Consider the following 14,826-nt stretch of genomic DNA (forward strand, 5'->3'; position numbering starts at 1 on the left):
TGGTCATAATCTGTAACTTAAACTACAGTGATTATTGAAAAAATATCTTCTCTATTCTTATTTTTTTAAAAAAAGATTTTTTAATGTTTCTTTAGCTAAAAAGATAAGCAGTTAACTGGTTTTGACATGGATATGTGACTATTGTAATTTCTGTAGATCATTGGCCCTTTTAAAAGAGGGAAAAGATCAGTTTCCAGCAGTTGCCAACAAGCAAATATTTTGACTTTTAGATACAAATCCATGCAAATTCCCATGCCCAATTTCATGTTACTCTCTTTCATACATTCTACTTTATAGTCAAGCTGTTATTGCCCATTTTCATTCTATTTCCAATCTGTATGCATTCTCCTAAATTCTGTCCCAATTCTGAATTCTACTCTTTCCTTGTCTACACTTTTCCTAATCCTTTTCTACTTTCAAGGTTCAATATGGGCACAGTGCACCTTTGGGAGAAGGCTTCTTCCTGGTTCCCCCAGATATCAATTCTCAATTCTCAAATGTTCCTCGAATTCTTTGCCTGATCTCTCCTTTGACCCCTTAACTCCACACCTTATACTTAGTTGTTTTCTTGTTCTATAACCCTTTTAGGATATAGAGTCCTTGAATTCAAGGACTGTTTCAGGTTTGTTGTTGTTTTTATATTTCAGGTGCTTTTGAAATTAGTACTTAATGAATATGTATTGAATTAAATTTAATTTCTATTGTACATATTAGGAAACTAAGGCTCAAAAAAGTAATTTATTCACATATGAATTTAAAATCCTGAAGACATATGATTTTTAAATACTGAAATCTAGATGTACCTAAAGTATCCTTACCTTAAATACAGTGCTCCTACTTATTATACTTACACTTATTCCTCTCTGTCAACTGTCTCTTTGCTAGTTGTTAACATTACAGATTCCATAAACTTCTCAAGAGACAATCCTAATATTTTAAGTTGATTCAAGAATTGTTTAGCAATTTTTTAATTCTAAAAATTTCAAGGGGGTAGGGGGATCTTCATATCAGAAAAATATTACCCTTGCTGTTATTATTTCAGTTTAAAATAATATTATTGAAAGAGTTCAATATTCACACAGATTTATAATTGGAAATAAGTTTGAAAGAATCTGGTCCCACTCCCTTATTTTTCAGTTGAGGAAACTGAGGACCAGGGAGGTTAGGAGATTTGCCCACAAATCATTATGTGACAGAGACCATCCTGGAATCTAGGTTCTCCAACTTTAAATCAGGTGGTCTTTCCACTGTACCACACAATCTCTCCTTTCCTGTGAAGAAAAGATAAAGCTTACAAAATGCACAATTGATGGTCCAAGATGCTTTTCACTTAATTAACATGTTATTTACATTGTTGTCAATCTTCTAGTTAATTGTTTCTCTTTCTTTAGGACCTCTTACTCTATGATGGGACAGAAAACATATTACAATGGGCCTTTTAGTCATTCAGTCAACAGATATTTATTAACTTTCTAAAAACTACAAGGCACTGTGCTAAGCACTCATGAAAAGAAGAAAGGCAAAAGATAGTCCATATTTTCAAGGAACTCACAGTCTCATGGGGAAAAATATGAAAACAAATGTATACAAACAAGATATGTAGATATAGGTATATGATGATTAAAGGGAATCAGTAGAGGGAAGGTACTAGAATTAAGAAGGGATCAAGAAAGGTTTCTCATACAATATAGGTTTTTTGGTGGAAGTTGAAAGAAGACAGGGAAAATATTCTAGGCAAATGAGATAGGTTAAAGTTCTGGCACAGTTACTTATTAACAGCATCACTGAGTCACTTAATCTATGGATCCTTTGTTTCTTCATCTGTAAAAAGGAGGTAATAATAAAAGTACTACTTACCTCAAATAGTTATTGTGAGGGAAAAATCATTTAAATGTGGGGGTTTGGGGCTACACTATACCTTTAAAAGTTTTCCACACTCATTATTCTATCTCTGTGCTGACTGTTGAAACTATACCTGAAAAACTTTAAATAGGGAATAAAATAGAATGCCACATTGGTAGCTGCTTAGAACAGAGTGAGTGCTTAATATCTGCTTGTGTAGCCTTATCTCCACTCCAACTCTTAGAAATAAGCCTCAGGTTCTAGATCAAATCTCTGTCTCACTCGGGATTCTAGGGGTACCCCTGAGGAGACACACATAATAATTCCCTAATGCCATATGGGATAGCCATGCTTTGTTTTATTATTTATTGTTCCTATCTTTATTTGCTTTGTATCAGTATCATGCATGTAACATGTAGCATGTATTTGTTAACCAAGCTTAGATTGTGGCTAGCTATGTACATATTATCTGGCTAATTGTGCATAGCCTATACATACAATTTTCAAATGAATTTGACAGTCATTGCAGAAAGGCCTGGACTGACTCCCAAGGGAAGGGGTGTCTAAATCACTAAAGATTCTGGAAGTTGTATCTCTTCCCAGCTCAAGAAGAGAGAAAGTACTCTAAGGATCAGAGGGTTTTTTCACATAACAGACTTAAAGTCTCCAGGAGGAAAAATATTGTTCATTCCTGGATTTGATTACAAACTGTGCTCTATGTTTCCCCAGGATGCTTTAGTATATGGTACTCGGGGAAGGCATTCAAAAAAGATACTGTAAAACCTCCCCATTTACTAAAACTGTGGACTTTGTCAAATATACTCCAGTAGATTTGATGAAGGCAGCAAATATTACAAAGGGACTTGAGTGAGGATCATAATAATGGGGCTCCAATGATTATCCCACATATTTAAAAATTATTACCTTTGTCACATAAGATCGAATCAATCAACTGGAACCTAGAACAAATTGGTCTATACTTCTCCTTGAATCAAAGTCATTGTATGAAAGAATTGGTTAACCCATAATGAATCCACATAAAAGGAGGAGCTATCTTAGAAGCAGGTAGAGAGTCTTAGGGACTAGAAGCAGAGATGAAAGGCTAGAGCTGAGCCAAAAATTGGCAGGCTCAGGGCAATCAGTGAAAGGAGAAAGAGTAATTGTGACTGAGCTGTGGCAGAGAAGGAAAACATTGAGTAGGATAATCTACTCTACAACATCTCAAAGTGGAAGACCTGGGTTAGCACCACTACTATACCACCTGTTCTGGACTTAAGTAAATTGTGAGAAAAAGTACACTCTTTCCTCAACTTCTTCTCCTAGGCCCTGTCTATCCTTTGATTGATTAAAGGAAAAGTAGGGATATAATATTCTTTGTTTACCTAAACAATTCTAGTTACCACTGCCTTAACCATGAAGATGGTTTAGAGAGAAATATGAATGTAAATTTAGACAAAGTCCAATCTCTGCCTAAATATCAGGAAATATTCTAACTGGAGGCTCAATACATGTATGATTGAACACATAACTTTTCATCTAAAAGACAATTACTGAAGCTGCAGTTGAGGAACCACATGAATTTGTGAGGACATTATGCTGTTTGAAATGAGGTAATTATTGTACAGGAGTGTAAGCCTTGAGTTATTGATTGAACATACCTAGAGCAATCACCCAAATGCTACTTCCAACTCCTTACAAAGAGCTAACAAAACAAAGAGCTAAAATAGCATGTCAGCCCAATGTGCTAGCAAGATACTTCACCAAAACCTCCACAGCAGGAAAAAAAAATATACAAACTGAGTAGGTGGATGTTTCCCCAGAAAAATAGAGTTTTTACTGCATAAAGATTTTTTCCCATCTGCACTTGTTCTACACCCTGTGGAAAAATTTAGTTGACAAGCAGGTTTGAGGAGAATGCCAACACCTTCAACATTTATAAAGTTTCGTAGTTCAGTAATGAAAAAATGGCAACATCAATTTATGAAATAATATCCTTACAAAGTGTGAAAATCTGGCAGAGGAACAAAAGGTATCTTTATAAAGTTTATAAATTACTTCTCCTAATTTTGAGCCAAAGGATAAAATGTTATTGTAGGAAGAAGCCTTTGAGATCATCCAACCAAGCACTTTCATTTTACAAATGAAGAAACTAGCTCAAACAGGTTAAGAGACCCTACTGTGATCATTTATCTTGTTATTGTGAGAGCTTTGCCTAAAACCAAGATATCCCAATTCCTAGCCTGGTGTTCTTTCCACTATACCATGTTGCATCTACCTATCTCATTTGTTTCTCTGTTGGTTCCACAAGCCTTTCATTTAGATCTGTAATATGAGTACCTAAGTTCTGAACATTGCTCCCCCAAAACCCACTTCAGGCATCCAGATCTCACTCTAGGAATATCTGTGTTAGAAATAGACATTTTTTATATCTTTGTGGTTTTTTTCTTTTTCTTTGTATCCCCAATACTAATCAGTTCCTAGCATACAGAAGGTGCTTAATAAATGTTTGACTTGATCTGCCATAAGGAATTTGTGACAAAACCTATGCACAAGGATCCATTACAGCATTGGAGAGAATATTTTAGATGATATTAAGCAGAATAACATTTTAAAATAAAGCTTGTATTTTAAATTTTCGGTGTTTTTATCTAAACTTTTTTTTGAGCTTTAGTTCTGAGATCTCACATAATATCTTTTAGCCTGAAGCATATTGTTTATAACCAACATTAAAACCTCTTGAGATACATCACTAACAACCACCCTAGAAACCTTATGGCTGTGACAAAAATGACTGCTGTCATTTTGAGGAAAAAAAGATTTCCACAGGGAGTAGTCATCTCCAACATTATGCATTATGATCATCTACATCCCTATCAGGGAACTTTCATGTCCCCTTGGGTGTCATTATTTTACACTTGCCTATCTGACTTTTTGATGCCTGGAAAAGAAATCCATCCTGAAATAAAATGTCCATGTATCTTTGCCTATGAGTCCCCATGGTCATTTTTTCTTTGGCTTGTCCACAGTTTTACTGATTAGACCATCTTTTGCCTTTCTTTGTATTCCCAGCCCTTGGCATGTTTAATGACAATGTTTAATGTTTAATGACTATCAAATTATTACATGTTTATTATTGAATTATTCTGTTTTCAAAGTTCAGATTCACATCTCCATAAAATGGCCTATTTTCAAACCACTGAGTTATATTCTCAAATGTCATTCTAACTTTGCAAGGCAGCTAACTAGTGAAATAGAAAGAATTCTAGACAAGGACCAAGGAAGACCTGAGTCTGAATCTTATCTAAGAAACTTCTAGCTTTTGACTCAGGGCAAGTTGCTTAACATCTCTGTGCCTTGGTTTCTTATTCTGTAAGTAAGGATAATAACTAACATTGGAAAGAACATTTTAGTTGATTTGAAAAAGAAAATAATGTTAAAATAAAACTTGAGATGAGGTTCTTTCACTAACTTTGCTGATGAACTTACACACACACACACACACACACACACCATACCACACTCACTATCAGAAGTTCATTTCTTCTCACTTAAGCAGGTGATAATTTTATGAAACAAGTCTTGAAAAAAATCATGCTTTCCTTGAATTCTTCACAATAGATAAGGCCAATAAATCATGTTAACTAGGAGCTACCAGCAAGGGCCAGGAATATATATTTTTCTAACAACATACCTTTGATCATAATGGGATTTGATTTCCCACTCTTACAAATGATAATTCTTGGTGCATTGCAGTTTCTACCATATGATTCCAATGTTTTTATTTATTTCAAAGTACCTAAGCAAAAAAGTATACCACTCTTTTTGTTAACACATAACAGGCTTTTTAAACTTCATGCAAGACACAATGGGGGTTGCTTTTTAAACATTAAAATTAACAAAGAAATATTTAAAATTCATCCTCATACCACACTGATGCCTGTTTTCTTAGACATAAGTATTATCAAACATAGGTGAATTCTAATGATTTTTAATAAGCCACAAAATTTCCTAGAATGGCCTGTGGTGGAAGGAGACAACTAGACAAAATGCTAAATCAATTGATTTACCTCTTACTAAAAAGGGTATTGTAGGAATATAGTCTTTTATTTAGACTATCTCTTTTGAAGTTGGTTTGGGTGAAGGAGACCGTTAACTCCAGTAGCATCTCTATCTGAGGAAGGTGCACATTTATCTCTTGTGACAACAGAAAGCAATCTGCATAATATAGGACCCAGTTCCACATACAAGGAAACCCTACAGGGAGCTCAGATGGTAACAGGAGATGAATACCAATAGCCCATGTCACTGTGTTCACGGTGATGAGATAGTACAGACTGCAGTTCATTTTCCTTTGACAGGATATCCCAGATACACAGAGAAAACATCTCTGATTCTGTGGGGAACTCCAAGGAGAATCTCCCTGCTCAAGGTTTTCCCCAGTTGTTGACATTCAATAAGAGGGTTCAGGGTTGGAGATTTCTTTAGAAAATAAAATCTGGAGTGAATGTCACATAACAAAATAAATAAATAAGAGTACTTCTCTTCAGAGAACCAAGAGTCTAATCCATCCAATTTTTTTCTCAAGAGATGATCAAAACAAAAGATTCTATTGTATGCTTTTGTAGCTTGAAATATGCAACACAAGAGAAATTTTACAGCATGATAAAGCATGAATACAACACATACTGAGTGAAAACAAATTCTTTAACACTAAAAATCCCAGGAAAAAGGTTACACAAGCATAAGGGTACTCAAATTCAAAGAAATAACCATTATACAACAGTCATTTATTATTGTATTATGTACTTTGACTTATCAGAATTTGATTGTAATATCTTAAAGTGTTTAACAAGCTGTCTAATTTGCCACATTAAAACCTTTTCTTTTTTTTTTACCATTTATCAGCATTATCTGCATAGTTTCATTTGCATGCCACTTCATGCAATTTCCTATGACAAGAACATTTCTAAATGAAAGATAATATATTAATAATATCATCTGTTCTCAAATTGCTCTATTTGGCTGCAAGCTATCTTATTTGTTTTTTTGTTTTTAATATGGCAAATGCAGAGGCTCAAAAGACACTAAACCAGAATTTAACCGTCTTACCAGAAAGATAATTTTACCTGATGTTAATAAAATAGCTGCTTAGAGGATCACAATGAAGACCAAACCCTGCAGGGAAATTGACTGTGAATCAAACTCCATAGAGCTTTGTCAGTATTTGTTATTTTACATATCTCAGTATCCATGGTGTGCTACTTACTGATGTGTAGAGGTACCCTTCTCCATTCATGGCAATATACAACCCTGTCTTTACTCCCTGCATGGCAACAACACGAAGTCCCACTGGTATGAGGTTGAATAATGCTGTAAAGATAAATGGGATCTGTCATGGACGGGCAGGGAAAAGAAAAACACTGCAATAACTAGGCATTTCTTTGTAAAAAAATATCAAGATACCACACTTGTCACTGACTTCACAGAGCACTCATTTTTGTTATTATTATTATTAGCATTATTATTATTGTTGCTATGGTGATATTAAAATCAGCATCATTATCATTTAGATCACTGGTTATCATCATTTTAAAACAAGATAGTATTTCTCTGGTAAAGTTAGTACTTAAGTTTTGGTTTGCAAATCTAATTAGCAATCATTTCTACTAGAGATGGCTTATGGTACAATTGTTGGGATAACAAAATACAAACAGGGCTGCTTTGGGAAGGTTGCATCTCACTTTTTAACACCACTTTGTACTCAATGAAAACAACAACTGTGAACAATCTCAAGGAAAACCAAAAAAGAAAGCAATTAAACCTAAGTCATTAGTCTTCTGCTGCTTAATAAAGAAGGTGTGATTTGTCTTTGCAATGTAGGACAGTGATTTTTTTAAAAAGATAATTCCTGCAACTAATTCACCTTTCACAGGGAATTTCTACACTGAGGGTTCCCTATACCAGATAAAATTACAGAGCTGAAGCAATTTGCTTTTGCAGAACTAATCAGATACCTGTGCTAATGAAACTTAGTCATTTAAAATAACCAGAAGGCTAAACATTAATTCCATTTTACTGACTTGAAAACTGGGGATATTTTTTTCTATGAGGAAGAAAGCACTGAGTACTTTGTTGACCTTAGGTGCCCCAGTCATTCAGAAGTGGTCCTGTATCCTCCTTAGAATCCTGAAGCCTTAAGGTATATGAATCATTTGCGTACTAATATAAATTTTCAAAGTGAGTGCTTACATATCTGTGTTTGACCCTCTGTAAGGGTAGTTAGATTTGGAGGCTAGCACAGTGGAAATAAGTTCATATCAATCTTTGGAGAGGGGAATAATAAATTCAATCTTAATAAGCAAAGGCATAACCTGCATAAGGACATCCTAGACAAATGTACATAAATAAAATACATTAAAATTTGTGATTTTCTTATATGTTTGATATGCCACTACATCCTCAGAAACTAGGTCTTACCATCTGCCTTGCTACTACGCCCTTTCCATGTGACCTGAAAATGAACCCAAATGATCCCTGGATCTTGACAGTTAGCCTACAATTACTCTTTTAGGAGCATCAGACCTTTCCAACCACCCTGCAGGTAATTCCTCTATATGTACTGTCTCCTCCAATGAGACTGTGATCTTCTTGAAGGCAAGGACAATCTCACTTTTCTATCTGTATCTCCAGAACTCATCAGAGTACATGCCACATAGTTAATGCTTAATTAATATTTTTCATTAATTTATTCATCTAAAATATTTTACTAAGAACCAGTGGGTCCACTCTGCTAAGAATTTGACTGCTAGAAAAATAAGGCAGTTACTTAATAACTGCCAGGACATAAATAAATGTATGTTGCATGCAAGAAGATAATTGAAAGGAGAGAGGCAAGATATAACAGAAAAAAACCAACCAGGCCCAACTTATTTATTGGACTCAAATGTTTCTTGCCAAAGCAGATTACATCAATCAACGAATCAACATTTATCAAGTGCCTACTATTTGCTAGCCACTTGGCTAGGCTCAGGGGAAACAAAAAGGATAACAAAGGAGCCCCCACCACCAGGGAGTTTACCCTAATTCAAAATACACATATATGGAAATATATAGAAATAGAAAATATTTCCAAATAAATTCTGTAGAAAGAGATAAAATTTAGCAGTCAGGTGTGCTCTGTAGGTGGTGTCATAAGAGCTGACCTTGAAAGGAAATCTAGGGATTTTAAGAAGCAGATCTCAGAAGAGAACATTCCAGACACGGGGAAAAGCAAAGGCATAGAGAAGGAAATGGAATATTCTGCAGAAGGAAGAGCAAATAGAACAATTTAGCTAGAATGGAAACTACTGAAAGATGATCACTGTGGGATATACCCAGAAAAATAAGCTAGACTGGAAGAGGTTTTAAATACCAAATAGAAGAGTTCATATTTTACCATAGAGGTAACAAGAAACCACTGGAACTTCTTGAACAGGGGAGTCACATCGGACCTGGGCTTTAGGAATAAAATTTTGGCAGCTGTGTGGAAGATGGAATAGAATAAGTTAAAGATAATTGGGTTGGATGAAAAAGGCTTGAAGAAAGAAGCCAATTAGGAAGTTGTTGTAAAATCCCAGGTAAGAAGAGATGAGGTTGGTGTCCCTTTGAGTGAGAGAAAGGAACAGATGTGAGAGGTAAGGATGACTCTGCAGATGGAAACATGGTAGACTGGAAGAACTGTGTTGTCTCTAAAAGAAAGATGGAATTTTAAGAGTGGAGTGGATTTGGGGCAAAGAAAAACAGGAGTTTCAGTTTTGATATACTCATTTTGAGATGACTCTGGGACATCCATTGAGGGTATGTCCGAAAGGGAGTTGGATAACTGTATCTATCTTCATACAATTTCACAAGAGTTGAACATTTATTTGCTTGATGCCTAATCTTTTGATTCAAATGTGTAAAATGATTATAGAGTAAGAAAAATACCACAGAAATAATTGGGTTTTGTGTTATATAATAGAGATGCAAATCAACACTGCAGAATATGCTGTTACCCTCCCCTCTCCAATCTCAATACTCACATGTATCTATAGTGCAGGCATAGGGCTTAATGTGCTTATTTTAACACTACATTTAAATTTTTCTTTTTATTATTAGGAAATTATGAAAATCTGTGTACTCTGGTGGAACACAAGGCATTATTTAGTGACTCTAGTAAAAATAGAAACAGCCTAAAAAACTAGTCAGTCTTTTATTTGATTAGGAAAAAACCCCTATTTTTTCCTATGATTCTTCAAGTAATTACTTCCCATGGATGCACTTTCAAATCTAAACGTAGTCATAAAATCTTAAGTCTTTAGAAGGGGAAGAGACCTCTGAGACCATTTGGTCCAACCCCATCATTCTGTAAGATTAAGCAAATCAAAGCCTAGAGAAGTTTTGTTGTGATGTGTCCAGGACCAGAGAATGTTAGTAGAAGATTCCTTATTACCACTAGGTACTATTTCTATCATACTATGCCACCACTGTAAAGTTTATTTTAAAATATTTTAGATCTGGATTTATCTGTTATATTCCATCACTTCTCAAATAGTTTCATGGTCTGTGCTTTGTGTACATTGAAACCTTACTACTTGGGGAAAGGTACTATTACAGGCACTATTAATAAATATTAGCTCATTTGATCCTCACAAAAATTCTGCATGGTAGATGGTGTTATTATCCCTATTTTAAGTCAAGGATTCTGAGGTACATAGAGGTTAAGTGACTTGCCCAGTCACACAGCAAGTAAGAGGCTAGAATTTGGCCTTCCTGACTCCAGACCACACACTCTACCCATGTGCTATCAGCTGATTCTTTAGAACTTCTAGCAAAAATCCCCTTTAGTCAAACTAGATTTAAAGAAGGACATATTTAATTCTATACTAATGTTATTTTGAGCTTTGGTGTGTATGTGGAGATAGATAGATAGATAGATAGATAGATAGATAGATAGATAGATAGATAGATAGATAGATAATGTCTTCTCATTATGTGACCAAAGCTTTATTTTCAGTGTGTCCTTCCAATTAATAGTGTGAATGAATTTCTTTAAGTATTGACTAATTTGATTGAAAAACAGGGATTCTACAAAACTCAGTTTTCCTTAGAGTCCAACTCTCACAGCCACTGGAAAAACTAAAGGTTCAACTATATGGACCTTTAGTAGCAAGGTGATATCTGTTTTTTAGTATACTGTCCAGATTTCCCATAGCTTTCCTTCCAAGGAGCATGTGTCTTAATTTCAGAGCTGCACTTACTGCCTACAGTGATCTTTGAGCCCCAAAATACGAAATCTGACAATCTTTCCATCTCTTCTCCTTCTATTTGACAGGAAGTGATGAGTTTCATTGCTATTGTCTTAGTCTTTTTTAATGTTAAGCTTTAAACCAGCTTTTACATTTTCCTCTTCCACCCTCAATAACATCTTAATTCTTCTTCACTTTCTGCCATTAGTGTTGTATTTTCTGCATATCTGAGATTCTTGACATTTCTCCTGGCAGTCTTAATCCTTGCTTTTGATTCATCCAACTTGCCATGTCACAGGATGTACTCTGCATATAAGTTAAATAAATATGGTGACAATATACAGCCTTGTCAAACTCTTTTCCTAATCTTAAGACAATTAGTTGTTCCATATTTGGTTCTAACTGTTGCTTCTTGACCTGCATACAGGTCTCCTCAGAAGACACCTCTTTGAGAACTTGCCACATGCTGTTGTGATCCACAGAGTTGAAAGCTTCAGGGTAGTCCATGAAGCAGAAGTAGTTTGGGTTTTTGTTTTGTTTTGCTGTTTTTTTTATGGAACTTATCTGCTTCCTCCACAATCCAGTGAATGTTGGCAATTTGGTCTCTACTTCTTCTGCATCTTTGAAAACCAGACTGCTCTTCTGGTAATCCTTGGTTCATGTATTACTGAAGCCTAGTTTGCAGAATCTTAAGCATAGCTTTGCTGGCATGTGAAATGAGCATTATTGTTCAGTAATTTAAACATTCCTCGACATCACCCTTCTTTAGGATTAGGAGATAAATTGATTTTTTCCAACCCAAAGGCTACTGTTGAATTTTCCAAATTTGTTGGCATATTGAGTACAGCACTTTAACAACCTCATCTTTTAACATTTTAAATAGATCAGCTGGAATTTGTGCTACCTCCTGTAGCCTTATTATTAGCAATGCTTCCTAAAGCCCACTCAACTCCATTCTCCAAAATGCCCAACTCTAGATCAGTAACCATATCATTATGGTTATCAGTGATATTAAGAATTTTCTTAATATCCTTTTTGTACAACTCTTCTATATATTCTTGCCACTCCTTAATATCTTCTACTTCTGATAAGTGCCTACAATTTTTCTCTTTTACCATGCCCACTTTTGCATAAAATATTCCCTTGATATCTCTAATTATCTTGAAGAGATCTGTTTTTCCCATTCTACCATTTTTCCTATTTTCTTTGCATTGCTCATTTAAGAAAATCTTATCTTTCCCTAGCTATTCTTCAGAATTCTTCATTCAATTGAGTATATCTTTCTCTTTCTCTTTCCTTTTTTCACTCTTTCTTCAGGTTTTTATAAAGGCTCATCAGGCAGCCATTTTGCTTTCTTGCTCTTCTTTTTCTTTGGGATGTTATTTTTTGCCTCCTGTAAAATACTGTGCACCTCTGTCCATAGTTCTTCAGGTACTCTACCATCTCTAATCCTTTAACTCTTTTTATCACCCTCACTTCATATCTATAAGGGATGTATTTTGCTCATACCTATCTGGTCTGATGATTTTCCCCCATTTGATCAATTTAAGTCTAAATTTTGCAATAAGAAGTTCATGATCTGAGCCACAGTCAGCTCCAAGTCTTGTTTTAACTGATTATATAAAGCTCCTCCACCTTTGGTTGCAAAGTACAGAATCAACCTGATTTCTGTATCGACCATCTTGTGATGTCCATGTTTCGATTTGCCTTTTGGGTAGTTGAAAAAGATGTTTGCTATGACCAGTGAGTTATCTTGACAAAATGTTATTAGTCTCTTCTCTGTCTCATTTTGTACCCAAGGCCAGACTTGGCTGTTATATACTAGTCTTTTAATTTTCAACTTTAGTATTCTAATCACCTATGGTCAATGTGACATCTTTTCTTGGTGTTATAGGTCTTCAGAGAAGTGAGCAACTTTGGCCTCTCCAGCATCAGTTTTTGGAGCATATATTTGTATTACTGTGATGTTGAAGGGTTTGCCTCAGATTCAAATAGATATCACTGTTATTTTGGAGATTATACACCAGTATTGCTTTTCTCACCCTTTTATTGACTATGGGGGTTGTTCCATTTCTTCTAAGGGATTATTGGCCACAGTAGTATATGAAATGATCACCTCAAGTAAATTAACTCATTTCCATCCATTTAAGTTCACTAAAATCAAGGTGTCAATGTTTAAACTTTCCATCTCCTATTTGACCAAATGCAGCTTACCTTGGTTCATAGATCTTAGATTCTAGCTTCCTATACAATACTAATCTTTGCAGCATCAGATTTTGCTTTCATCAGCAGATATATCCAGAGTATCATTTCCTTTAAGCTTTGACCCAGCTGCTTCATTCTTTCTGGAGCTACTTGTCATTGTTCTCTGCTCTTCCCTAATAAAATGGTGAACACCTGACCTGAGGGGCTCAGCTTTTGATGTCATACTTTTTTTAACATTTTAATACTGTCCCTAGGGTTTTCTTGGCAAAGATACTGAAGTGATCTGCTATTTCCTTCCCCAGTGGAGATGGATATATACTGATCTCTTAAGTCAAAAGGATGGCACATAGGGCTATGTTCTTGGCCTCTTCAGATTTTTGTGTTGAAGGAAGAGGTTGCTTAACATCAAACTTTTCTTTTCACTTTTGTCAGTGATGGAATATGAGATAATGGTTGAAATTTTCTGATTCTTTATATAGATTCTTTCATACAATGTTCACAACCCCGTTTAGATAATTACTTCAATGAATTGGTGATGTAGTCAATGAGGTATCTCCTTCAAAGGTAGAGATCACAAGACATTCATGTCCTCTCTCCCTATATGTCTATTAATCTTTGTCCTCCTATAAATCATCCATGCCCAATATACTTGGCATCTTCCCCCAGTTATCTTGACATTATGAATATCAACCTAGGACATGCGCTATCCCCTGGATATCTCTCGGTCTTACCATTCTATCCACTAGGCCCCATTTTCTTCTTGTTCTAAATCTTTCTTAAGAAAAAAATCCATACCCTTTCTCTTGGGCAATAAATAGTTGGTAATGTGTTATAATCTACTCTTGCTTATCATGTCCCTTTTCATTACTCTCTTAATTCTTTGTTGACTATTGGATTCTGTAATAAACAGAAATACAATACCAATAGAACTTTCAAATTGTTTCTAGTCTTGTTCAACTCTTTGTAACCCCATTTGGGGTTTCCTTGGCAAAGATACTAGAGTGGTTTGCCTTTTCCTTCTCTGGCTCATTTTATAGATAAGGAAACTGAGGCAAACAAGGTTCAAAGTCACATAGGTAGTAACTATCTAAGGCTGAATTTGAGTTCAGGTCCTCTGGACTCCAGGGTCAACACTTTATCCACTTGCCACCTGGTTGCCCAACAGAAGAACACTGGTGTTTAAAAGAGACACTTTTGTTTCTCAAAGGCAATGAAATCATTTTTCTTCATCTTCAATTCTGGGTCACCACCGCCCATTTACAGAGTTTATTTGGCTCACTTCTATGACTTGTCCAAGCATATGTATATCACAGCAGACTGAACAATAGACATTCTTCATCTAACTTCTTTTTCTCAGTGTTCCAAGGGAGGACAATTTTTTGAATGATCATAATTCTTTCCATATTTTCCCAGATCTGATACAACCAGAATAGTGTGATCCTCAAATAGCAAGAAATTATTCTCTGTACATCCGCTATGATATTGGAAAACACCTTTATTGACCATGCCTCCT

At 35.3% G+C, this 14,826-nt stretch overlaps 1 protein-coding gene across 3 annotated transcripts in view; it reads right to left on the reverse strand.

Moving 5' to 3' along the window:
* The window catches only part of FGF14 (fibroblast growth factor 14), an 859,933-nt gene that overhangs the window by 175,849 nt on the left and 669,258 nt on the right, over positions 1–14,826 (reverse strand). For all 3 annotated transcript variants that reach the window (XM_043998721.1, XM_043998723.1, XM_043998722.1), the window contains exon 3: positions 7,109–7,212. In XM_043998721.1, coding sequence (XP_043854656.1) covers positions 7,109–7,212 — 104 coding nt within the window. The remainder of the gene's footprint in view (positions 1–7,108; positions 7,213–14,826) is intronic.

Source organism: Dromiciops gliroides, chromosome 3 (assembly GCF_019393635.1).
Source record: "Dromiciops gliroides isolate mDroGli1 chromosome 3, mDroGli1.pri, whole genome shotgun sequence".
Taxonomy (NCBI): domain Eukaryota; kingdom Metazoa; phylum Chordata; class Mammalia; order Microbiotheria; family Microbiotheriidae; genus Dromiciops; species Dromiciops gliroides.